General features: G+C 44.2%; 1 protein-coding gene across 18 annotated transcripts in view; it reads left to right on the forward strand.

Moving 5' to 3' along the window:
• The window catches only part of ENAH (ENAH actin regulator), a 132,074-nt gene that overhangs the window by 100,506 nt on the left and 5,066 nt on the right, over positions 1-26,502 (forward strand). For 5 of the 18 annotated variants that reach the window (XM_082704457.1, XM_082704470.1, XM_082704472.1 and 2 more), the window contains 9 exons: positions 10,682-10,995; positions 12,158-12,952; positions 15,107-15,411; positions 16,328-16,473; positions 16,623-16,680; positions 17,314-17,362; positions 19,053-19,119; positions 21,667-21,729; positions 24,931-25,009. In XM_082704457.1, coding sequence (XP_082560583.1) covers positions 10,682-10,995; positions 12,158-12,952; positions 15,107-15,411; positions 16,328-16,473; positions 16,623-16,680; positions 17,314-17,362; positions 19,053-19,119; positions 21,667-21,729; positions 24,931-25,009 — 1,876 coding nt within the window. The remainder of the gene's footprint in view (positions 1-10,681; positions 10,996-12,157; positions 12,953-15,106; positions 15,412-16,327; positions 16,474-16,622; positions 16,681-17,313; positions 17,363-19,052; positions 19,120-21,666; positions 21,730-24,930; positions 25,010-26,502) is intronic. The other 13 variants (XM_082704459.1, XM_082704462.1, XM_082704461.1 and 10 more) reach the window with 5 other exon arrangements.

A 26,502-nucleotide genomic window follows, 5' to 3' on the forward strand; every position in this document is an offset into this window, starting at 1 on the left:
TGCCCTTCCCTTCATATCAACCCCCAGAATGAATTTCACACCTAACCATTTCTACGTTTAGTACTTCTGATGGCTTCTCCCATAGCATGAAAATAATGTGTTTCTGTTTCTAGTTCTTGATGGTCATGTGATGGCTGGGGGCTTCTTACCGCGCCCCCGCCCAACCCCTGCACTAGGAAGTATGACTTCTCCGCCTCCCTGGCTGGCTTCCATTAGCTGTTGGTTTCAGTTCTGCTGCTGGTTTCTCAGCAGCAGAGAAACCTGCCTCTTCACTTGAGCTGTCTCTGGGCTCCTTGCTCTGTGACACCCCTGTCCCCGCGCTTCCATCCCACCCCCTGGTTTTCTCACTTCACAGTTTAGAGATTTGCAGTCTTCCTACATCTGTCGTTAACTCTGTCTGTATGTCACAGGTGATCTTCCCCCCACCCACCCCTTTCTGGAATCCCTTTAAACCTGTCAACCATGGTAATCTGGGTTTTCAGGAATATGTCACTAGCTGAAGTTTTTGGTTTCTGTGGTTTCTTTTTCATCATTTTTTTCCTTTAGGTCTGTACTTATTGGACCTCTTGCATTTGAAGACTCACACCCATTTAAACATTTCTTCTGTTTTCTCTGCTCTCTTTTTTGTGAACTCCTGCTAGTCAATTCTGGTCCTTCTGTATTATTTTGTCATGATACTTCTCTTTTCTCAGTTTTTTCCTTCTTTTTTTTTTGTTCTGTATTCTTGGTGATATTTTTAACGGTATAGTCTAGACCAGCACTTTCTAGTAGAAATAGAATATGGGCCATATATGTAATTAAAATTTTTCTCGTGGCCATATTAGCAAAAGTAAAAAAAAAAAAAAGGTGAAATTAATTTTAAAAATAGATTTTATTTAACCCAGTCCATTTAAAGTACTATCATTTCGATATGAAATTTGTATAAAAGTTGCTAAGGTATTTTACATTGTATTTTTCATACTGAGTCTTTAAAATTTGGTGTGTGTTTTACACTTACTATGGATTTCTGTCCATACAGGCCACATGGTAAATGCTCAGGAGCCACATGCATGGCTCACGGCCACCCAATGGGGATAACGTAGTAGTAGTTGTTTGTCTATCAAAAGATGATTCTTAATTTCCAGGAGTTTTTTGTATTTTGTAATTATTCCCTTTTTGACAGCCTTTTCCAAATTCATGATTATATCTTAAGCCTCTCCTATTTCTCTTCCTTTGCTTGAATCTTCTCCTTCCTGCAGAGTTGGTTTGTTTTACTGGTTTTATTCAAATACCTGGTCATCTTGAGTGGTGTTTCTTTTTAAACAGATGAGATGGACTGGTCTCAGTCCTTGGCTTGGCTTTCCTCTTGCATTATGGAAGTGAGGTCTCTGGTTGGCCCATACCTCCCTGACCCAGAGGGCTTCTAGGAGGTCTGTGGCAGCGGGTGGAGCTTGTAGACTGGCAGGCTCTCCTTTAGGGTATGAGGGTGGGGCCCCACAGGTGCTGAGGAGCCCTGGCTCACCTGAGGCGGCATGTCCAGTTTAAGGAACAGTCTTCTGTGGCAAATGTCACCCTGTCCACCGACCTGAGGCTGGGGAGGAGGGAGTGGTGGATGCCGCTGTTCTTCAGACAAGGCGCGAGTTTCTGAGTCAGCCTTATCATGGCCATGTCCCCCTCTGCCATCCTCTGTGTCCACTGGCCTCACGGGGAGTGTCTCCCAGGTTCCTCTTGTTGCATGTACCATAGCCACTCTCTGTGTATGTGCTGCTTGTGGTTGCCGCCTTTCTGCAGCATGGCGAGGAGGGGTGCCAGGCATTGTTTGGAATTCCCCATGCTTAACGACACAATGGGGCAGGTAGTGGCGTCGGGGCGTAAACAGCCTTATTATCCCATTTGACAGTAAACGGTAGACATAGCAGAAGGTGACTAGTGCTCTCGGGGGAGACCCAGTGGAGCAGAAGGGAGTGTGTGTGGCAGAGGGGCAAGGGAAGGCCGGTTATAATTTTAGATAGGCTGGTCAGGGTGGGTCTTACCGAGACACAAGGAAGGAGCCAGCCAAGTAGGTGTCTGGGTGAAGTGCTTTGCGTGCAGAGGGAACAGCCAGTGCAGAGGCCTTGGAGCAGGAGAGAGTGTGTGTGTGTCTGTACACGAGGACAAATGAAGAGGCCACGGTGGCCTGGGCAGAGAGAGCAAGAATAGAAGGGGGAGAATGCCAGGAGAATGTGACGCTAACGGAGAGTCCTGTTGTGCGGGACCTGGCCAGTCATTGCAGGGAAGGTAGCTTTTGTTCTGAGAGAAGGTGGGACCATGGACTTTTTCATTACTTATTTATTGAGAGAGAGAGAGAGAGAGAGCATGCATAAGAACAAACAAGCAGGGAGGAGGGTCAGAAAGAGAGGGAGAAGCAGACCCTCTGCTGAGCAGGGAGCCCGATGTGGGGCTCAGTCCCAGGACCCTGAGATTATGACCTAAGCCAAAGGCAGATGCTTAACCGACTGAGCCACCCAGGCGCCCCTGAATTTTTTTTTTTTTTAAAGAGTTTGTTTCGGAGAGAATGGGGGGAGGGGCAGAGGCAGAGGGAGAATCTCAGGCAGACTCTCTGCAGAGCGTGGACATGGAGCTCAATCCCAGGATCCTGAAATCATGACCTGAGTTGAGATCAAGAGTTGGATGCGCAGCCAGCTCCCCTGAATGGCTTTGATAGAAACGATTTGGCTTACCATAGAAACCGCCAGTCTGGCTGCTCTGTTGACACCAGCCTGCGGAGGAGCACAGATGGAGAAGGTGAGCGCAGCCCAGTGGGAAAACCAGGGAGACTGTGAACGGAAACTAGGCGGCATGTCATGGTGGCTTCCGCCAAGTTACAGAGGTGGTGAGAAGGCAGATTCTGGCACTTTCTGGGGGGCGTGTATGTGGTATGAGAGGAGGGGAAGTTGTGGCTTTTAACCTAAATGAGTGGGAAGGATGGAGTTGTGCTTAACTGAGATGCAGAAGACTGTGAACGGAGCAGGTTTCGTTGGGAGGTACCAGAGGTAAACTTCGAGAACATGAGAGTGAGGTATTGGTTGGACATCCACGTAAAGAGGTTGAATGAGCGCTTGGATATACCTTTCTATGGAAACTGAGGAGAGAGGTCTAGGCTCATACTCCTCTCTGCCATTCCTGCTTTCATGACCTTGATGATAGAGTTGGTCTGCTGATGACCCCTTGGTTTTCTACTTCATCATGAGTTTGTTTATGGACAGATACAACTTTCTGGAATTTCAGTAGAATCTTGGAGTGCGGGGAGACTTGAATATGAGTTGAGACAGTCTTGCTGTGTCGCTTCATCCTCGGCACTCCCAAGGGCCGGCCTTCCTTACATCCAGCTTCACCGTTTGGCCTGATGTTTGAGGATCCGCCCTGCGCATCTGTCTCCTCTCTCCAGACTGTCTCACCAGCGTTTTCTTCTTCTGACTGTGTTGTTGTCTGTAGATTCTTCTCCAGGTGTACCAGTGGCTTTTCTGAACCCTTACGGGCTTCATCACACACTCTCTTATATTTTACCATGTATTCATACAGCCTCACCTCACCTCCACAGCGACATTCTAGGCTACTTGAGAGTAGAGACCTGAATAAAGTCTCTGAGAAAAAGCCAAGAAGTTTCTGGTACTGAATTCATGTATCTGTAGGTGTTAGGTATGAGAGGCAGAAAATATATGTGTGTGTACGGCTTGGGGGACTGTTAAATAGGATAATACGCCCCACTTTCATGCTGCTTAGACTTTTCTGTCTGTGCTATTTGGGAGATGCTGGGAGGCCTCCTTGAGGAGATTTGCTTGGAGCCGTGCCTTGAAGAGGAAGCGGAGTAGGAACTTGACGTCCTCGAAGGGAGGAACATTCCAGGTAGACAGAGCAGATGCGCAGGGGCATGGGGGTGCAGAAAGCCCTGTGACACGGGACTGACGGAACTGTTGGACAAGTAGGTTGTATCCAGCTTGTAAAGTGTTTTTCTCCTGAATTTGTCGTATAATAAAAAGGCACTTCAGTATTCTCAAATTATGAGAAAGGTATATGCCATTTCCTTTGGCCTACATCCCACAGGATCTGTTTTTGCCCCTGGTGAAACTGTACTTGGAAGAAGGTGCTTTAGAGTATGTGTTCACACACAGGCTTAGCATTGGCCTTCGTCTCTGCAGCAGTGTGTTGCTGTGGGACCATCGTCCGCAGCTGAGGAAACATGGTGGCGGTGGGATACACCATGTGGTCTGCTCAGAAGTTGGGTTTCCAATATAAATTCTATTTCTAAAACTTATTTCCTGTGGTTATTTATACAGAAATAAATTTTCTTGTGTTGGTTTTATTTTCAGAGGCATGATACAGTACCCTTGACCAACTTTTATTTTGGGACCTTATTAACTTTGGCTCCCTAACTGATTCTTTTCTACACCATTACTGAAAAGGGCAATGAAAATGGAGATTCATTTCCATCTTAATATTCACCTGTCAGATTTGGGTAGTTCTGTTTTTAGTATACTATGTATTTCTTTTAGGTCAGCTGTTGTGAGGGGTATTAGGAATTGATTTTTGAAGGCAGGCAAGTGGTTTGTACTTGGTGATCAAACAGTGAGTGATGGGTAGGGAGAGAATGATAGGAGTAATGTGCTTCTCAGGCATGTGTATGTTGGGTACACCTAACAAGCTTGTAGGATTTTTGTTCAGAATCATAAATTATTAATGGATTATTTTATTTAATAAGTAAGAATTCTTACTCTTTAAGTTGTTTTCTCGAGGCTTCTGAAATAGTTCCAAAAAGGAAATAAATTACTAAAGAAAAGTTTAAACAACATTTAGTTTAAACAATATTTAGAACCTGGTTTGTCTAGGAAAGTCAACTGAGCTTTGAAGACCATCGGTTATATAACATGACAGATACGAAATGGCCATCCACTTTCTAATTTCCAAAATAGTATTGGTGAGGGATGTTACGGATTGAATTGTTTCCCCCAAGAAAGATATGTCCTAATCCCCAGTATCTCAGAATGTGACCCTTTGTGGAGATCGTTAAGATGAGGTCATACTGGAGTAGGTGGGCCCTCTTAATCCAGTAGGACATGTCCTAAGAAGAGGAGAAAAATACAGAAGCAGGATGGCCCCATGAAGGCGGAGACCGGCATGGGGAGAAGATCCTAGGCTGGAGGTAGAGACTCCAGCGATGGATCTGGAAACCAAGCAGCAAGAAATAGCAGCCATCACCAGAAGCTGGAGAGAGGAGTGGGGGCAGGCTCTACCTCAAGAGGCTTCATCGTTCTTTTGGAGAGTTTGGGGTGAAGCAGAGATAGTGTAAAGAAAAAGAATCAGTGAAAAAAATAGTGATTTTTAACACCAGAACAAGGAAGAATTGCTCTGAAAAGTAAATTGACCAGCCATGAATAATGTAAGTGACTGATGAGGGTATCCGAAGTGACAGTGTGGTTTGGTCAGAAGAATGAGGAGAGAGAGGTTTTGAGGGTCGGAGGGGTGGGAATGCCCTCCTTCGTGCGGGAGAACGGCAGTCTGGGGGCTAAGAAGGAGCCGCTTTGAGCACACCATGGTGTTTAGAAACACAAGCTCAGTACCAGATTGAAAGTAGTTGCTTCTGGAGAGAGAAATCAGGAGCAGGGAGGGTCCCTCCCCAGGAAAGGATTCTTGTTTTGTTACAAACTTTGTCGTAGTTTTGTTACAAACTTTGTCGTCCAAACTACAAACTTTGTCGTCCTGCTGTGCGTGTATTTTATTCATTTCATTATTTTTACTTCAGCAAGAGTGAGTTCAAGTTGAAGAAACAACTGTTGACTTTGCGTGTTAATCAGTCCCGTACCTTTCCTGTCGTGCCATGATGTTAGTATGGTTTAGTTTTCTACTCATTTTTGTTTCATTTGTTAATATCAGCTTTTGGTGTCTACTCATATTACTAATATTTGGCTTCTTTGACAGTGATGAAAAAAGTATTAAAGAAACATGACTCAGTCCTGTGTTTAGCCTCAACATAGAACTCAATTTAGTTAATGTCTATAAATAGTTAGCAGATCAGCACTGCTACCTGAAAGTTATAAAAGGGGACTAGTTGTCCCGGTACCAGGCAGCAGGCAGCAATGAGGGTGTACAGCCCCCGAGTCGGCCTTCACAGGCAGGATGGGCCGAGAGTCGACCGCCTCCTCCTGTAAGTACGGCCCACAGCATGGCCCGCAGCGTGATGTCTTGATGGTCTTGTTTTGTTTTGTCCACTTTCCATTGGTTTGCTAATAGAGAAGTGAGATATCCACATGATGTGATCAGAATGTAGTTATGTAATTTTTTCTTTCTGACAAATGTCAGGAACATTGTAGTGTTACTAAATGTTACCAGCTCAGGTTGTTTGCCAGGTCTGCTCTCCTCTACTTCATTGTGTCAAAGTTTAAATGATTCTTGACCTACCTAACACTCTTCCGCATAGGTAAGGCCGTATTAAATTTATTTTTAAACTTTAATTATATTTTGCTTGCTTTTAAAATAAAGTCTTTGAGTAAACATAAACTAAATCTGTGTCTGAATATATTTAAGAAAAAGCTATTAACTTCATCATTGGCTAGTGCTTTGGGAATCTCTTTACATTTGGGGATGGCTCTTTCAAGGAAATAGGTATTTTGGTGGTGGGAGGAACGATTTCTGATGATTTTTTAAATGCTCTTGGTGGCTTTAATATTGGTCATTTGCCCTATAATTGTCTTTGAAAAATTGCATATTTTCTCAGAAACTTCCAAGTTGATGTAAAACGCATATCCTAGTTTAAGAGTTAGTCTGGCAGAATTCTTGCATAGTTCAGAATTCAAGCCCTTGTATTGTGAGGAAGTCTTCTAGAGGTTGTGACAGTGAGTAAAGAACGGTTGTAGATGTAGCTCTGGGAAGAAGAGTCACGTGTGTTCCCTGTCTGTGAGTCGGCAGTGATGCTTCTAAGCAAAGCAGGGTTTGTAAACTTGGAAACTGTTCCCTTAAAAAGATAATACAGATGTCCTGCTTTAGAGGTCAAAACATGAATTATATATCATCCATTTAAGGTGGGAATTATTCATGCTGCTAAAGATTTGTAAGCCTGAGATTTTCTTTCTGACACACCACTTTGGGAAATATATTTAGATGTGCATCCCTTCAGGGAGCAGGCTAAAAATTACCGGGGAGTTTCATCACCTCCTTTTTTTCCCCTTCAAATTAAGAAAATCTCTTGCAGCTCTATGAATTGCCTGTTCCACTCACTACCCATGAGCTTGGGGAATCTCTCTGGCACCATACTCCTTTCCTGTATCAGTAGACGTTCTTGATCTTTTTTTTTTTTTTTTTAAAGATTTTATTTATTTATTTGATAGAGAGGAATTACAAGTACACTGAGAGGCAGGCAGAGAGGGAGAGAGAAGGAAGCAGGCTCCCTGCTGAGCAGAGAACCCGATGTGGGACTCGATCCCAGGACCCTGAGATCATGACCTGAGCCGAAGGCAGCGGCTTAACCCACTGAGCCACCCAGGCGCCCCGATGTTCTTGATCTTGAAAGACTGAAAACCCTTGAATAAATATGACCTCCTGACGTGTGGAATAATCCTCCTAAATCAGGAATCCCGGCTGTAAATGCTGCCATGCAGTAATTCTTTGAGATCTGGCTTCCTGTGTGTGGCTTAAGTTTATTTTTGTGATAAAAGCGTGTGTGACTTGGAGAAGTGGCCGTTTCCTGTGAGGTAAAAAGAACAAAACAACACAACAAACCAAACCAAAGAATGTCAGTAGGAAATGCAGCATGGGGCACTGGACTGGCTCAGTTGGAAGAACTTGTGACTTTTGATCCTCAGGGGCCTGAGCTCAGGCCCCACACTGGGTGTGGAGATGACTTAAAATAAATAAAGAAGAGTAATGTAGTGTAGTCTTAGGATACTGTACGGTGTAGCTGTCTTAATAACGTAGATTCTGAATATCAATTTCACCAGGAAGGTGTGTTCTCCTGTGATTGTGCTGGGAGAGACTTGGGTGTGATGAGGGAGCCAGAGGAGTTATCCATAGGCAGTGTCTACAGTTCAAAGAAATGTCCCAAAAGAATTGACAGTAATTGGAAATGGGTGGGAAGGTTGGAGCAATGAACTGTTAGTTTTTGTTAAGAAGCTTTATGTACCTGTATTGTGTTGAAAAGAATAAAATGAAAGAGATGGCATGGGAACAGAAAAGGGCCTAGGAATTTGTGTAATTTCGTCCTAGATTTCTTGGTGAGCTGCCGTACTCTGAAGCTAAACAGTTTCCCTAGCTTCTGTACACAGGTGCGTTCTAATTAGAAAGTACGGGTGTATCTTTCCCTTCTGCTTTCCCAGTAGCTTGCTTGGAGTATCACATGTATAGTGTGTGCTCATTTTTTTTTTGACACATATGGTGTGTTTTAAATATAAGTCCCAGCTGAGTTCCTTTATTTAGAGGTCATTAGAAGAAGAACCAACTCTTCTCTAATTTATTATTGAGAACATCCTTGTGAATATTCTGAATTTTTTGCCTTCACCCCTGTGGCAGTATTGTTGTTACCCCTCAGAAACTGTGGCAGCCAGTGCTCTGGTTCCTCCTGGATCACAAAGTCGGTACCGCACCCTAAAGGTCTGCCTTAGAATTTTGTGGCCAGTGTCTTGACGCAGCGACCACACACACAGAGTGCCACCGTTGGGCTCCCCCCACACACACACCATGCAGGTACTGTTATGTACAGGGATAGATCCAGAGCGAGCCTTCCCGCTTTTCTGAGACAAGTGGGATTGGCTCACTTGTCAAGTGGCCTCTTTCCTTTTTATAGTTAGTTTAGGAGACATGATGGGGAGAGATTTCTGGAGAAAAAATGGTTTCCTGGTAGTGCTGGGAGGGACAAAGGCTGGCATCCACACTCTGTCACTTAGCTGTGCCTCTACTACAAACCCTACAGTCTATTAGCCAGTCTGAGAGAAGTCCACATGTGAAATTCCCCATTGTAGCTCACATTTATTGAGTGTTTTAATGCCCCAGGAACTTTTTAAAGAGCTTCATTTAATCATACCTACAATGCTATGAAATATATGTAAGATGGGGCTATTTTTTATTTCGGTGAGAGTTAACTTTTATACCAAGACTATTGTTGAGGTCGGGATGGATACTTGGAGACATTTGCTTGCTCTGTTACCTATACATATGGAAGTTGAAACTAAACTGTATGTTTCAGAGCCATAAACCTTGGGCCTCCCGTTTTAGCATGAGTCCTAGAAGTGAAGGAGTGAAGTCCTAGAGTGAAAGATTTTTAATTTAATTGCGCAAATACTGAGACATTCCGAACATTCTTAGAGAAGGAGATTAAGATACATGAATGTTTTTCTCATTGATCTTCAAATTTAATAAAGCTTTAATAGAATTGAGAAGGATAGGTCTTGGTAGAAGGCGTAAATTTAACAAAGTGATTCCGATATGTACCCAGAAGAAGCTGAGTGTCTGAAAATCATCTAGAAAAACTCAAAAAGGAGTGATAAGGATGGTTGCACCCTACTAGGTGTTTATCTCAGATGTCAGAGTATCAAGGAACTGGTGCTATACCACACAGATCCACCAACCAGAACATGCTGGAATTTCAGAAACAGTGAATACACATGAAGTTGGCATCCCAAATCAGGACCACGAGCAGCTAAATGGTGCTGTGATGTAGCTCAGTATTACACATCCCAAACCCAAGATGAATTTCATAGGAACTAAGAGTTTTGTTGTAAAAACATGTAATTATATAACCTTGTGAGAAGGGGCCAAGATTGCAAAGGCAGATCACATAAAGGAATACCAGCATTAGACTCTCAGTGGAAAAGTTACAAGCCAGATCACGACTTTAACAAAGTTAATACATTGTAGTTTTAAATGAAAGTTTAAAAATCAAAGGCATCTAAAAAGCAATAATAATAGTTGAAAATACATACGACCAGCGTTTGTGACAAAGGGTTATTATCTTTAATAGAGAAAGGAGCTATTCACATGAGCATAGAATCTGAAATCTCCCAGGAGCCGGGAGCCAGTCAGTCTGAGCGCGTGTCCAGCCGTGGGTCAGATGCTGCGCTCTGGAAGGGCAGGGTGTGGGCTGTCCGTGGGAGCAAGCCTCTTGGCCGCCGGTAAAAACGGTGATGGTGTTCAGTGTTGGAGAGGAGAAAGGGAGCTCTCATCTCTCGGGCTGCTTGTGGGCCCCGTCACCACTCCCAAACAGTTTGGAGCCATGTATCCAAATCTTGAGACATGGTGCCATTTCAGCCCTAGCCACCCTGCTGGTGGCGGTCCTTCCAAAGCTGTAGGGACAAGGCACAAAAGTAAAGGAAGCCAACTGCCACGGAGCTGCGGCTGCAGCCAGCTGTTGTGTTTGCTGAAGGGAAGTGTTCCTTGTACAGTGAACATTCAGTAGCAGGAGGTCATTTATTTGTAGTACTTCATTCATGAACAGTGCAGACTAGAGTGAGACGCTGGTGTCATGTGTGGCTGATCCAGCCAAGTCGTTTTCCTGTCTGGAACGCTGGCTGCTTGACCGGTGCCATCTCTTCACCGGTGGGTGTTGGCTGATCGGAGGCTCCACTTGGTATCTGCCCCAGAACTAAGGCGCGCAGAGCTTCATCTGGATGAGTGGGTGCTGTCAGTGAGAAGTAGCCATTGTTGCATATTTCTGATCGTTAAAATTTTTACATTTCAGGCAGCTGCAAGAGCAGCAGCGACAAAAGGAGCTGGAGCGCGAGCGCGTGGAGCGGGCGGAGCGCGAGCGGCTGGAGCAGGAGCAGCTGGAGCGGGAGCAGCGGGAGCAGCGGGAGCGCGAGCGGCAGGACCGGCTGGAGCGGGAGCGGCTGGAGCGGATCGACCGTGAGCGAGAGCAGCGGGAGCGCCAGGAGCGCCAGGAGCAGCGGGAGCGGCAGGAGCAGCGGGAGCGTGAGCGGGAGCAGCGGGAGCGGCAGGAGCAGCTGGAGCGTGAGCAGCTGGAGTGGGAGCGCGAGCGCAGGCTGTCGGCCGCCGGTAAGAAGTGCACTGGGCTCTGTCGCGAGGGTGCGGGGTGCACCAGGTGTGGGGCACCAGGTGCAGGGAGGGTGGACAGGGCAAAACGTGCAGCACTTGCTACTTTACCACTTTCTTAGTCCTCTCTGTATGGCACTTATTGCTTGGAGACTTAGGAAAGCTCTTTGTAGTCCGGCTTTCTAATTCTTCTGACTGATGGTAAATTGGCTGTAAAGTGCAAGTGTGTTTTTCATGGGAAACGTTTTATATTGCGTGAACTAGGAATCTCTTTCCCTTTTGAGGTTGCCTCAACTGAAACGTTTTATATTGCGTGAACTAGGAATCTCTTTCCCTTTTGAGGTTGCCTCAACTGTCCTGAATCCTATAGGATTCAAGAAATGTGCTTGATGGCACTTAAGACTTGTCGAAGGAGGAAAATACCCTCTCTAAAACTGACTAGTAGTTTATGGATGTCCTAATATTGCAAAATTTTAGTGAAAATGTCTGAATCCGATGGAGTTTATTGAAAGACGTAAGGGTTAAGAGAAAAGTGAAAATTTGAGCCAGTCATTAAAATTGACACTTATTGGAATAGGATTTCAGAATGATCTTTCTATTCCATATGGCCTATATCAAAGGTCTCACTGTGGGTCCCAGTGTGGTTGATTAGTTTGTTGTTTGCAACATTTGTTTTTAACTGCCTAGTTATTTTCTGGGGTGATAGCTGACAAAACAACACTTATCCACAAATAAGCATTGAATAGGGGGTTCCTAGCCCTTTGTAAAACTTTTTGCCAATTGCGCTATTTGTTGTTCTTGAAAGACCAGCAGACATATTCTTCTGTTTGTGGTCCTATTCCTGTAATTTTAATGTCCTTTTAGTGGGCTAAATAATGAGAATTAAGATAGTCTTGTTCTTGCAAGGGATAAGCTTAAGCAATTTATCAGTATACTTATCAGCTAAATAGAAAACAGATTTCTTCCTCTGGGTTTCAAAATGCAGGAACGAGTTCACACGTTCTCAGGTGAGATCAGTTCTTGCACACGTGCTTAGTTCTTGGGTACTAACTGTGGTCTACATTTGTACATTTTGTCTGAATGCTGGTTTTGTGGCTTTACTAGCTCCCTTTTTCTCTCTCCTTTTTTATCCTGTCCTTGCTGCTGCTTCCCACCTTCTGTGCAGCTCCATCCTCCGACAGCTCCCTGTATAACGCGCCACTTCCTGAGTATGCCAGTTGCCAGCCTCCTTCGGCACCTCCTCCATCCTATGCTAAAGTCATCTCAGCTCCGGTGTCGGAGGCCACTCCCGACTATGCTGTAGTGACCGCTTTGCCACCTACTTCCACACCCCCTACACCACCACTTCGACACTCAGCGACACGTTTTGCAGCATCTGTAGGTTCAGCCTTCCACCCTGTTCTTCCCCATTACGCTACAGTTCCTCGTCCTCTGAACAAAAACTCTCGGCCTTCTTCTCCTGTGAACACACCCTCCTCTCAGCCTTCAGCTGCGAAGCCCTGTGCCTGGTCTACTTCCACTGTTTCGCCCCTCCCTCCGTCTCCTCCAGTAATGATTAGCAGCCCCCCAGGCAAAGCGACTGGGCCCAGGCCTGTCCTTCCTGTTTGTGTTTCTTCTCCTGTGCCCCCAATGCCTCCATCACCAACAGCACCCAATGGGCCGCTTGACTCTGTCCCATGTCCAGTGTCTCCACCGCCTACCTCAGGGCCAGCAGCGCCGCCACCGCCGCCTCCGCTGCCTTCCCTCGCACCGCGCTCACACTGTGGATCTCAAGCCTCTCCTCCTCCAAGCACCCCTCTTGCCTCAACTCCCTCATCCAAGCCTAGTGTTCTCCCTTCTCCCTCTGCAGCTGCCCCTGCCTCTGCGGAGACTCCTCTAAACTCTGTGCTGGGGGACTCCTCTGCTTCTGAGCCAGGCTTGCAGGCAGCCTCTCAGCCGGCCGAGACTCCAGCCCAACAGGGTAAGGCTTCCGTTTTTGCTGCTGACAACGCGTCCTGGAAACGTGGTGTCAGCAGATGTCACTGCCTCAAAGCGTGGGGAGGTGGGGTGGGTGGGAGAGCCGAGCAGCCCTGTGTCACTGTGCCCGGCTTTCTGGAATTTAAACAAGTAGCAGAGGAGTGAGGCTCTTTCTGCTGGATTAACTGCAGCCAGAGGATCCGTGTGAGGAATATCCGTACTGACTGGGGTCTGGTATCTCCCACAGTATTGTAGCTGGAGGGGTGTTCCCATGTTTGAGGGCCTCCGCAGCACATCCCTTGTAAACCCCACTAGGAAAACGTTACTTGACACATTTAGCTACACGGTAAATACATGACCTAACCTGTCTTCCTCTAATTTGTGGGAAATTGAGAGATTCTGTTTGGTGCCCAACTGAAGTCAGGCCGTGTGTGATCCTGGAGTCTCCTCCTGAACAGTTCCAATTCTTGGGCCCTGTTTCATGTTGGCCTCTCCTGTATTGGGCTTCCCACATTAGACTAGGTACACCTGGAATCCTAAGGAGCAGCCCGATGCTGCACGAGGGGTGGGGGGTGTGTGGCAGGCATGATGTGTGCCCCAGCGGATTCCGTGCTGCAGAATTACAGGAAGTCGTGGCCTGAAGGGACAGTTGGAAGAGAAAAAGCATCTTCCGCAGTTATCCCTCCCACCCCCTCCACTTGCCCCAACTTGCTGTCATGGTAACAGGGGAGGGAGGACGTGGTCTTCTAAGTTTAGATTATTTGTAAGGAGAGAGGGACCTGGTTCCGTAAGTGAATAAGGAGATGCTTGGCAACCCTTTTTTTCCTTTTTTTTTTTTTTTTTAAGTTTTTATTTATTTATTTCACAAACAGAGATCACAAGTAGGCAGAGAGAGAGGAGGAAGCAGGCTCCCTGCCAAGCAGAGAGCCTGATGCGGGGCTTGATCCCAGGACCCTGGTATCGTTACCTGAGCTGAAGGCGGAGGCTTTAACCCACTGAGCCACCCAGGCGCCCCACCTTTTTTGCAGTGATAGGATTTAGCAGGAATTTCACAGGAAGGAACGTGACAACTGATTTGTACATAGAAAGAACCAGGGTTATGCTTAGATTTAAATATCCTTAAAAAAAAGCTTTATTCTTAAGTAATAAGACTTGTTACTGCTGTGTGTATAAATATGTTTTCCTTGTGGACACATCAGTTGTGCTTAAACACTGAGTCGGAATTCTAGTGCATGCGGACTTGTGTCCCATGGTAGTAATGCCAGACAGGGAGGCACCCTGAGCCTGACAAGGTCACGTGTGACCCACCTGCCGAGCCCTTACAGCCCATAGCCCGAGGGAGAGAAACAGTCTTTTGCTCTGTGTTCCTCTAAGAGCTGCTGCTGTTTACAGTTAAAAAAAAAATTACCACCCCATGTGCGAATAGCATCTTATTTGTCCTAAAATACCCCTTTAAATTTGGTCTTCTGATACTGAATAAGTTCTCGTTCACTTCTATGATTTTTACAAGATTTGGAGACATTTCTCTCTTGTCTTCTAGACTAGGAGGAGCTTCAAATTCTGTATCATTTAATTTAATTATTTCTGGCCGTTACTTTCAGGTTGTATTTGTTCTGGTAGATCCCTTCACTTCAGTGATTCTATACACCTTGCATTTGAAGGCAGAACGTTTTTAAGATGCTGAACTGCCCCCCCCGTCCTGTCTCAGTCCAGCCACTGTGGCCATCTGTCAGAGCATAAATGCAGGTCTTCACAGGTATAGGCTCCAGGGTCTCAACGGTGGCAGGTTCACACAGACTTTTGGGGGTCTGTTATTTCCATCCGTCCTAACTGCAGTCCTCCACACAGGCTTGCTTCTTCAGGGTGCTTCCTCCATCATAGATTTTTTAAGCACCTCCCACAGCCCTGGGAACCCCAGAGGTGGAGCTGGGTGACTGTCGCACAGTTCTGTTAATAAAGCTCTAACGTTAAAGTAAGACCTCACATACTTGGCTTTGCATTTTAGTATCTTTTTAACACTGATCTAGACTTTAAACGTTATTTTAAATAGAATTCACGAATAGGCAGGAAATGTTTGAGGCATCCCACATCCCTGTCCACGAGGTCACCCCGTTTGGCTCTGTTGTTGACGGTCTTATTTAACATCTTTTTCACTCAGGCCTTGTCTTGGGACCACCAGCACCTCCGCCCCCCCCACCGCTCCCCCCGGGGCCAGTGCCGGCTCCAGCAGCGCTGCACCCCCACCCGGGGCCTCCGCCCCCACCTCCACTCCCTGCTGCAGGGCCTCCGCCCCCACCCCCACCACCCCCTCTTCCTAATCAAGCACCCCCGCCTCCCCCTCCGCCTCCTGCTCCCCCCCTCCCTGCATCTGGATTTTTTGCCGGATCTGCATCTGAAGACAATCGCCCTTTGACTGGACTTGCGGCTGCCATCGCTGGAGCGAAACTGAGGAAAGTGTCCCGGGTAAATGCATCTTCCCATCTCTGTGCTGTCTGCTTGTGCCTCTTCCTCCTCGGTGACTGGCGTAGCCTGTTTACTGCCTTCTCCTTTCATGAACCCAGTGTTACTTCACTGATTAAAATATTCGATGTAATTTACACTTACAGAAAAGTCAGGAGAATGCAGCTTCTGTAAACCCACCGCCCAGACTCACCACTTCACATTTTGTCGTATTTGCTTAATTATTCTCTGTGCGTGGGTTTCCTTCTGTGGGACACACACACTCTCCCTTTTTTGTCTGAAATGAGAGTGAGTCAGACACATTGCACTCAACGCACAACGCTGGAGTGTGTGTGGTCTGTGGAAGTAGGGATGTTGACCTCCATGCTCACTGGAGAGTGCTTAGGAATGGGGGGTTTAGTTGATGGACTCTTCTAATCTGCAAGTGTGTTCAAATGTCATGTATTGTCCAATATTGTCCCTTAGGGCACTTTTCTTTTCTAGCCCAAGATCACTTGGTACATTTAGCTGTGATGTCCCAAGTTTGCCGTAAAATGGGGGATAATTCCTCACAGTTTCATACATGAGGTTGACTTGGGCAAGGTCTACAGAGCTGACTCTGGAGCCTGCCCTTCAGTTTGGTTTCCCCAATAGTTTCTTCAAGATTGCATTTGGATTATGCATGTTTTGGCAGATTACGCATTTTTTTTTTGCCACAACAGTGACGTATCCTTCTCGTTGTAGGGAACAGGGAGACATATTAATGTTTTATCTCCTTATTGTTGGTGTAAACTGGGATGAAACTTCCATGGTTAATAGAATGTTAGTATCAGTCATGCCACAGGTTCTTAGAAAGATTTAAAAAATAATATCTGGATGTTTGTATTGAAATTAAGGTCCTAAACACAGGAGTTTACTATCTGTCTGTATTCTTATTAAGATGGAGGATGGCTCTTTCCCAAGCGGAGGGACTACTGTTGGTGTGAACGCGGCCTCCTTGAAGTCAGACACGGGCCGTGGGAATGGACCCCTTCCTTTAGGAGGCAGTGGGTTGATGGAAGAAATGAGCGCCCTGCTGGCCAGGAGGTGAGTGAGCAACCGTGTGAACGCGTTCGGGACCAAGAGTACTGTGTTCGTTGAGGCCAAGTGAAGTGTAACTAGATGTGACTCTTCCCTTTCCGTATAGTTCTTACACTAAGATGAATTTTAAAAAATCGGATATCCCTTCTCTCTAGGAGAAGAATTGCTGAAAAGGGATCAACAATAGAAACAGAACAAAAAGAGGACAAAAACGTAAGTAATAAGGAGAGTTGACCACGACTGAAAATGGGAAAGCCAGGCGTAACTCTTTAGGAGAGTGAAGTCCAAGATTAGCTGGACGTTCAGTTTCTTATGTCAGCTCTGCACATGTTACAGACGGCTGTCTCGAGCCCGGTGTGTCAGTTTTCAGAGCATTCCTGTGAGATGGGCGAGGGTGGGGCCGCAGTAGGGGGGGAGCATGGCACTCAGCTGGGAGCGAGTGCCGCACCTTCGCTCAGCATTCGGAGTCTCTTCGGGTCTCTGTTTCCTCAAGTTGAAAAGGAAAGAATTAGACTGATCCCCTCGGAGCCCTGTGGTTATTAGCTGTGCCCCCGCCCCGAGTCTGCTCCGTGTGCCACTGTCGGACACGCTGCACTGTTGCTTTCCTGCCACCTTTGGGCTCTGGTGCCCTGACGCCTGGCTTGGTAGCGTTGCCCGGTGCCGGACAGGGGCTGTGGAGGACAGAGGAGGCAGGTCTGGGCTGCGGTGGAAGGCAGAGGGGGCTGATGAAGGGCACGGCAGGCAACGCAGCAGGTGTGTTGGGTATGGATGAGTGTGAGCCTCTGAGTCTCTGCTCCAGGTTTCTGGTAGGCTCCGTGGGATTAATAAGTGTTCCTGTCTGTTTAGGAAGAGTCAGAGCCTGTAACTTCTAAGGCCTCGTCAACAAGTACACCTGGTAAGTTCAGGAGCTCTATTTTAACCTTTATGAACCTCGAAATACTAATACTCCTCAACTGAAAATGCCCTATTTGCCCATGTTGGAGCCAAGTGCCTGCCTGGTGATGGAAATGTTTTTCGTTCATCCTTGAAAGCAGCGACTTGCTTGTCCTCTGCCTTCATGATATGGAAAGATCCATCAAAACCCAAAGATCAGAATCTGATGATTCTGTCTTCAAAAATCGTAATTTTTACTCATTCCATGTGTACAGCTGTTGATGATTTAAGGTGATTCACTAGAGCATGGAGACATAGATGATTAGATGAAAGGGAAGGACTTTTAATCCCGGAATTTTAAAGGTGGAGATGAGGTGAGCACGCAGTTAGCACTGATGTCCATTTCAGAACATTCTCAGATGGAGAGCGTTGTCCTTTTGACCATGCCTTTGGGTAATACTGATAATCGGGGAACTAAGACTTCTCATTGTTAAGGAAAAAAGAGGCTTCATTACAGCTTTGGGGAAGTGGTGTTGAACTCCGTGAGGTTTCTGATGTCAAGGACTCTAGGTTGCAAGGCTGTTCCGTAGAATACGAACAAACTCCCTGCCCCTGGAGGCACATGACTGGTGCTGGGTCCGTGAGGAGGACGGGAGGGGCCGTTCCCTGTGTTTGGCCAAAGCGAAGAACAGATCTATCTGTTCAGCTTTTTATCTAATTTAAAATAACGTGAAGAAAGAAATTCTTAAAAAAAAAAAAAGTCTGTTCTTGTGATTGTGACCCATTTGCCAAAAAAGTAAAAAGAAAAAAAGAATCTCACATTCTCCTTACTGAGTGGTGATTATTCAATATTTTTTTTAGGCTGTCCTGTGGTAAATATTGTGACTTTTTCCTAAATAGGACTCAGCTCAGTTTGTTAATGTTACTTCCATTAAAAATTTTCTGGTTTATGAACTATTTACTGTAATAGCTTTATCTTTCTTCCAGAAGCCAAAATTAACATAGGTGTTTTTATAAGAACACAAAAACTGTAGAACTCCACTGTAAGTTAGAGTCACAGAACCATGTACAATTTGAGAAGAACTATGAATCCTCCCTGCCCTGCAAGAGGGGATGACCATATTTTTATACAGATTTGCTCATAATTTCGCTCTTGCACTCCCTAACGCTTACCCTGGCCCCAAGCTGAGACATCCATCTCTGATATGAAGCCCTGCTCTGCTAGAGAGGTGGTGCACCTCCTGGTTGTAGGCCTCCGCTGTCAGAGATTCACAGCCTGCGGCTGCTCTCCCGGAGGACTCGTCACAGTTGCTTATTAATATCTTCTCATCTTAAGGTCTGAAGTTGTACAAATTAGGATCCTTAATAGATTTTTTTTTTTTTTTAAAGATTTTATTTATTTAACAGAGAGATCACAAGCAGGTAGAGATAGAGGAGGAAGCAGGCTTCCTGCTGAGCAGAGAGCCCGATGCGGGCCTCGATCCCAGGACCCTGAGATCATGACCTGAGCCGAAGGCAGCGGCTTAACCCACTGAGCCACCCAGGAGCCCCTCCTTAATAGATTTTAATTAAAGTTCAGAATTGTAACTAAAAACTTTTCATCTGTACAAAAGCATGTTTAAAGTTACTTAGTATTTTGTTGGTTTTTTTTGCAATAAATTACTCTGGGAGCAGGCAGGGCACTTCATAACTTATGTTCCTTATTTTTAAAGAACCAACAAGAAAACCTTGGGAAAGAACAAATACAATGAATGGCAGCAAGTCACCTGTTATCTCCAGGTATGTCTCCTTTCTGACTTTCATGCTACAGGTGTATCTAAAAGAAATTAACCTCTCCGGACTCTAGTGGTGGATTTGAAATTGTACAGAGAAGCAGATAAAACCCTGAGCACCAGGGTGTTTTTCCTAGCGATTGTCGGATGCTTACTGTTTAGACAGGTTGTCTGAAATTTTAAGATCGCTTTTATTCCTCCCAATTTTTTTATTTTAAAAAATTCAAAACTACAGCAAAGTTGAGAGAATAGTAGAGCACATGCCCATGTGCCCCTTACCCAGGTTCCCCAGTTACTAGTTTTGCCCCATTGGTGTGAGGCAGAGACACAAAGAGACATGCCTTTGTGTTCCTCTGGAGAGTGAGAAAGCAGTTTGCAAAAATTGTTCATCATTTTCCCTAAGAACCAGGATATCCTCCTGTGTAACCGCAGTACCATTATTGCTATCAAGAAATCTAACATTGAACAATGATATTGTGTGATACAGTCACGTTTCCCCAGTAGTCTCAAAATGACAACCTTCATTTTGGTAATGCAGTCTTTCAAAGAAACTTCTATGTTTTAAATTGAAAGGCAGCAGGAGAAAAATGCCTGCAATGTTTAAGAGAGAGCAAAACAAAACCTGAAGTTTTGAATTTGTGAAGTAGAAAGATTGATTTCTCTCTCAGTTGAAATTTCTAGTTAAAATCAACTTAGGAAAGAGAGTGCCCAGAAACAAGAATAGTGAATTTCTGTTTCTCCCAGGGGCTGTGAGGCATGGTATTAGCAATTTTCAGCATTTCTTAGCTATGCGTATTTTATTGTCATACCAAATTTATATCTCAGGTCTTGAACATAGGTGAAACTTTCTGGATTTATGAGATAGTTTAAAGGACTTACATTTTTTTTTTCCAGAAAAAAAAAGTATGTGTTTAGAGACTAAAAGTGTTTGGCCTTTTCTTTCTGAGCTGTTTGCTTTAGTTTTACCTCTTAAAAAGCAAACTTGGCTCTAATAATAGAAAACTAATAAAAAACAAGGATAGACCTCACATTGTCACAGATCTGTTCAATGTTAGCCTAAATCTAAATTTGGACTTGTTTTTTCAACCATGTAGAGGCTTTTAGTTTCTCAGTGACTATAAGATGAATGTATTTTATTTTAGGAGAAAATGCAAGAATTGCTTTTGGTGGACATGGTTTCAACAGAGTGGAAAATCACACATTTATGTTTATCAGATACCTGATTGATGTGGCCTCCCAGTGCATCTAGCTAGATTTTCTCCACTAGCACAATTTGAAGCCTAATTTATCGAGTACATATCAGAGCACAGAACTGTGGTGTCCCATGTATCTTTGGAAGACAGAAATGGGACAGGGAAGAATCTTCCTGTTTATGTCTACTCTTTATCTGTACCTTACTGATAGGGGTTCCATGGTGAACCTGAGCAAACCTTAAGACCATGGAGGGACATGAAGTGGGTTCTCCAAGTGGAATAAAAGTTCCTTGATGTGTTTGGGTTCATTTAAAAAATAGCCTTTAAAAGATTATTCAGACTTCTAAAGGAAGTTTAGTAAGTGTTCAGAAAGTCCCCTTTTCGTTTTTAGGACTTTTCTGTAGATTAACCGAGTATTGGTTCTTATTATCTAGCAGTATATCGTAATGGTGTTCTGCTCTGGTAGGTTGGTTTTCTTCTCCTTTCCTGAAATGGAAATTTGGAAACGCCCGGTCGTTTTCTGACCACTCATATACCTTTTGATAGATTTGAGCCAGCCAGTGATATGTGTCTTAAAATTTCACCCCAAGTGGTTTTAAGCCAAGAAGATTTCACAAGTACATTGGAAGGACTAAACAGTATGGCTTTTCTTCCCAACTTTTCTCCCCCGTTCCTGCTGAGAACCATTGTATTAATAAGGCCACTTGATGTGCACCTCATCCTTGCATGGTGAGGAAAGAACCCCTTTCTCTTACCAATGTCCATGTCGAGGTTGTGTTAGGGTGGGATGGGTGGACTCCGGTCGTGTATATGAGGTGCTGCACTGTGCCGTTATTTATTCAGTGAAGATGCCAGGTAGTTGGGTAAAAGCAAAAATGTTGTTAAAATTACCTTAAACTATGACTAGAATGTCCCATTGATAAATTTGTGAGTTATCATACGGTTTTCAGTAAGAGCTCACAGATCTTATATTCAAGGTAGAAAGAGAGTTCACACGCTTTCTTTCTGAGAAGAGTTAATTTTGCGAACTTAAGGCTACAGTGATTTCTACTGTGTTTCGGTACTTGTTTTGGTACCTTGTGGAGTAGCTTTTATTATGTGCACTCTCTAAAGGTGGTCATCACAAACGCACCACGATTTACTTTTCGTTCTTTGCAGCTGTCAAATGACTATGTTACATAACTAGAATTAGTGTCCGAGTACATCCTTTCATATTGGGAAAAAAACTATCGTTTTAAGGTTAATGGACTTCTTTCATTGTTCGGCTATGACTACAAACCTATAAAACAGGAACATAGTGCGCATTATTTTTTTAAAAGTTCTATTGTGTTTCCCTTTAAATGGTTTTTTCCCCTTCATAGACGGGATTCTCCAAGGAAAAATCAGATTGTTTTTGACAACAGGTCCTATGATTCATTACACAGGTATCATCCTGGTGTGACTTTGTGGTTTGAGACTTCAGAATAACATGTTCAGGATAGGGCTGAGCTTTTTCTACCTGGATTGGTAATCACCACGAGGGAGATGACTTGAGGAAGAGCAAATCTTTCGTATTTAGCTTTATTTACAGCACTTTTTAAAAAACATGAAGAGATTTTGATTAGGAAAGTTAATAGGGTTTATTCTCCTGCCTTGATTCCCTAGTTGGATCAGGGTACATATGAACAGCATATACCCCAGCAAGGCTGGAGTGGCGTATGAGGCCGCCTATGTCTTCTCCAGGCCCTTTGTAGCTGTTGCATTTTCCTCTAAAGGCTTTTCTTTTTAGAAGCTTTGAGACAACCTTTAAAAGGTAGAGTAGGAGATTTGTACTGGAAGTTCATGGAACACGGGACTACATCACAGCCACACTTGTAAGAAACATATTCCTGGAGGAACATCCCCGGCCTCTCTACACGTGGGGGCAGGTTACATGCCTTTCCCAATCTGACGTCTTCCATCCTGGGCAGCTGGTTTTCTAGGATGAGTCCTGTTAACCTTTTTTTTTTTTTTTTTTTTTTTTAATTAAAATTAAGAACCATGTATTTCTTAGCTAAAGAAATTGACAATATTTTAAAACTCCTCAAGTGTTCAAACTTCTATTTAGAATGGATTTGGAAGAACAGGGACTTTAGATATTTTGGTAGTTATTGATAGGCAGCTGTTTAGAGGTAACACAGTAACCTCTGGGAGGGCCTCATACTTTGTTATCAGTTGTGGTGAAAACCCATAGATTATAAATAACCGAGGTGTGCCCATGTTACCCTGTGCACCTGTTTTTAAAAAATACATGTGAAAGTCTACTAGGAACATGACTTAAACAGTATATGGAGGGATGCCTATGGCACTGAGTCAGGAGTTCTGCAGATTGTATTTGGCCAAATTGTTTTCATGCCATTCATGATAAAAATATTTGGTAAGTTTGCCAATCAGTTGAATCTGCATAAAATGTTTATATTACAAGCATGAAAAAATTTTCCTGCTTTTCTCAAGGTAGTTTAATCATTATCACCAGAAGACTTGCTTAGAAAATTTGCTAGTACATAGGAAAATAGCATTTAATAAGATCTTCTGTTAATCTTCTCAGTTTTTTTGCTGCTTTCCCACTAGGGCCCCTTGATAGGGTAACATTGATAAACCTTTTTTTAAAGAGTGGTGATTACTTCTTTCCTTCAGTATGAAAAGTTCCCCCCTTTAGTTAATCATGATGGTGATGGTGGTGGATTGCATGTTAGCATGAATTAAAATTTCTTAATTGCATGTTTCCTCGATTGTTTATTATGGAACAGTAATGTGTTGTGTTTTTAATAAGTACAGATATATTCATAACACACTGCCCGGTTAACTTTTGCATACTGTAGATACTCATGTGAACGTTGGGAATACTCATTATAAAACTTTGGAGAAAAGCGTTCACTGATTTTACCACTTAAATGTGAAAAGTGAGAGAGAAGCCGAGTAATTAAGAGTGTGAGTCTGGCGAGCAGGGCCAGGCAGCGTGGGTGACTGAAATGCAGTGTGTGGACCGTCAGGGGTGTTCCCCAGACCAGCCTGTGGCCACAGCGCCTGCCTTGCTTGCCAGGGCCTTCAGTGCCTCCTCTGTGACCAGAGGGTACAGTAGTCCCCTCCGCAAAACAGAAAGGAAATACGTCCTGGAAGTAAGTGTTCTTTTGTCCTAGTGCCTCGCTCAGGGCTTACTGAATGAAGTTTTCTGAGAGTTGGTTTTCCTGGTTCGTACAAGCAGAGCAGCTGAGGTCTCATAAAATAAAATTGGTCGATTTGCTTTATATAACAACATGTTAAGCTGTTATGTTTGATATGAAAGCAAATTAACTTACTATTTTATCTTCCCCAGCAATGCCTGTGGGTTTGGAGCATAATATGCCTTTAAGAGTTATGAAATCATAACTTTGAGAAGTTATTGTGCATACCAGTTTTGGTTTAGATTTGTGACGTTGGTCCTCTGAAAACTTGAAGATCCATGACTCAGCTGATAGTTTTCATCTGCACTGAGTTGTGGTCCTCAAATTGTGGCCACTTAATGGTATTAAACCAGAATGTAGAGGAGTGCCCAGTTAAGACTCGAGATTTTCTGCTGGGATTTTCTCTACTTGCCGGAATGGGAGAGGAGCCATGACTGGTTTATTTGATATTGAAGCTTTTGCCTAAGGCATACCTAATTTCTAAGACTTATTTCTTCATGTTGAATTTTTTTAAGAGAGGCTAAATTTCTGAGCATGTAGTAATAATTGGCAAACTGCATCTGTGTGGCATTTCTTTCTTTCTTTTTTTTTTTTAAAAGATTTATTTATTTGAGAGGGAGAAAGTGCTCCTGGTGGAGGGGCAGAGGGAGAGAGAGAGAATCCCAAGCAGATTCCTGACTGTGTGTGGAGCCCCACGTGGAGCTCAGTCCTTCGACCCTGAGATCATGACCCCAGCTGAAACCCAAGAGTCAGACGCTTAACTGACTAAGTCACCCAGGCACTGCCCTATTTTTTTTTTTTTTTTCTTAAGACAAAATAAGTTTGTGTAAGTAGTTGGAAACTCATTCAGATATCATCTCCATAAAAACTTGTCTGGAAACAGCCACATAGCCAACTGGATATGAATCTTTTAATTATTTCCCCAGCATTCTTATTTATTTGAATGCTTAAAACGGCATGAAACACATGGAACAGATCATATACTTATTCCAAAAATGGCTTTTTCTGTAAACCATCGGATTTGTAAACTGATTCATCTTGGTGGTTGATTTGCACACTTTGAGAAGAACGAGATTGTGTTTCCTGGGCCTCCTTGTCGCAGCTGGTCCAGTGTGTCCAGTCCTGGTCCGTGTGCTGCAGATGGCCCCGTTTCCCGCCTCTTGCGCAGAGAACGTGTTCCTCTGCCCTTTGCGGAGGGAGCACCGTCATCCTGTCACCGTTGTCTGATTTCTTTACAAAGAACTGGAAACACTGAGCAAAGTGAAAAATGCTTCCTGTTTTCTGTTCTAATCAGTCCTGCAACTTTCAAAGTTAACTTTTTAATATCTGTGTTTTAAGAAAAGTACCAAAATCTGATGTTGGGTTGATAAATTTGCAATTTTGTGTGAACTCCTTAAACATCCCAAGTATTTTTTACCTGTCCTGGAAATTCCATTTGTACAGACCAAAATCTGCACCTTCATCACAGCCCAGTGCCAACGGTGTCCAGACGGAGGGGCTAGACTACGACAGGCTGAAGCAGGTAGGCGCCCGACGGCAGCTTTCCCTCCCTTTCCCCCGACGTGCACTGTTTTCTCTGGAAAAATGTCTGGTGTGCCGGCATTTGACGGATTGTGAATATACTGGGAAGTAGAGTTTAGGTCTTTCTGTACAAAGGAAACAGCAACATGAGTACCAAATTGTTTTTTTCAAATTTTCATTTTTTTGGGTCAGTGTGTTCACATGAAGTTCCAGCAGTGGTGGAGGGTGGGGGCAGGTGTCTTAATGGCGTAATGTCAGCACATAGTATGTATTTGTACCTTTACAAATACAAATGAGATTGCACTTTCCATTTACCATTGGCAAAAATGGACCCAGTGAATCTGGTTTTGGCAAGAATGTCGGGGAAATGGGCATTCTCGGATACTTTTATTTTCTAGGAAGCACTTGGGAAAACAGATCACAAGCCTTAAAAATAAATATTTTACCTTTGAACCAAAAAATTTCACTACTAAGAAAATATTGTAGAAGTATATAACTCTATAGTGTCGGGCCGGGGCCAGTGGTCATTAAGGAATCAAAAATGAGCATGTTATGTACTGAATGGTGAGCACTCGCCCAGCTAGGTGAGAGAGACAGGTAACCAAACAGTATGAACAATTCTCTCAACTTTCTGAAAAAGAAAAGGATCTTGTCCATATTTTGGATACCTCTGCATTATATACATCGGTACTCAGACAAGAAAGGGGAAGGAGTGATAGGTGAGAAGAGCTGTGGGGCTTTAAAATATTTAATTCCCAGGAGAGGTAAAACAATTTAAAAAAATAGGTAGTGTTAAGGAAAATTTAAAGGAGGGCCAGTGTACACACCTTAGACAACGGTCAGTTTCATGGACCTGAGCCCAGAGTTGCTGCCGCCAGCAGGGTCTTGTCTCCTTGGTCTTCCTACCCTGCACCCCTGGGGGGCCTCTCAGAGCAGTGACCACACCAGTCCTTGTCATAGCCTCGGACTGACCTGCCGGTAGATGAGCAGGCCAGGCGCCGGCAGGGCTCTTAGCATGGTGCTGTCTTCTGGTTCTCGTGGGAGGCCTGTGGGACAGTGTGTAGACTTAGATTTGGCTTCTGAGATTCCGAGGAGTTACCTGGCTTGGTCCCATGTCTGGGTCAGCAGCTGAGTCCAGATCAGAGCCCAGATCGTTCCTCAAAGCCAATTTCAGATAAATCTGATTTTTATATTGCAAAACTATTAGAAAAGTTTAACTTGAGTCATATAGTTTGAAAAGGAAGTTTGAGGTCATTGATGATCAAGCCCTAATTTTCCTGTATATTAAACATGGCTTTCTTTTCTTAAAAACACTTTAAAGTAGATGCTTGCACACACTTGAACACATGGTAAATTCTTGGCTATCTGAAGTAGTGGAGAAGAAAGGAAAGGTTTCCTGTTGGGGCTGATTTTACTATAATTTGAGTAAGGATATCTGATAGTCTGTACTAATAATTTCTGTGCTTGTTTCCTCATTGGTAAAGTGTAGGAGTT

Source organism: Mustela nivalis, assembly GCF_964662115.1.
Source record: "Mustela nivalis genome assembly, chromosome: 16".
Taxonomy (NCBI): domain Eukaryota; kingdom Metazoa; phylum Chordata; class Mammalia; order Carnivora; family Mustelidae; genus Mustela; species Mustela nivalis.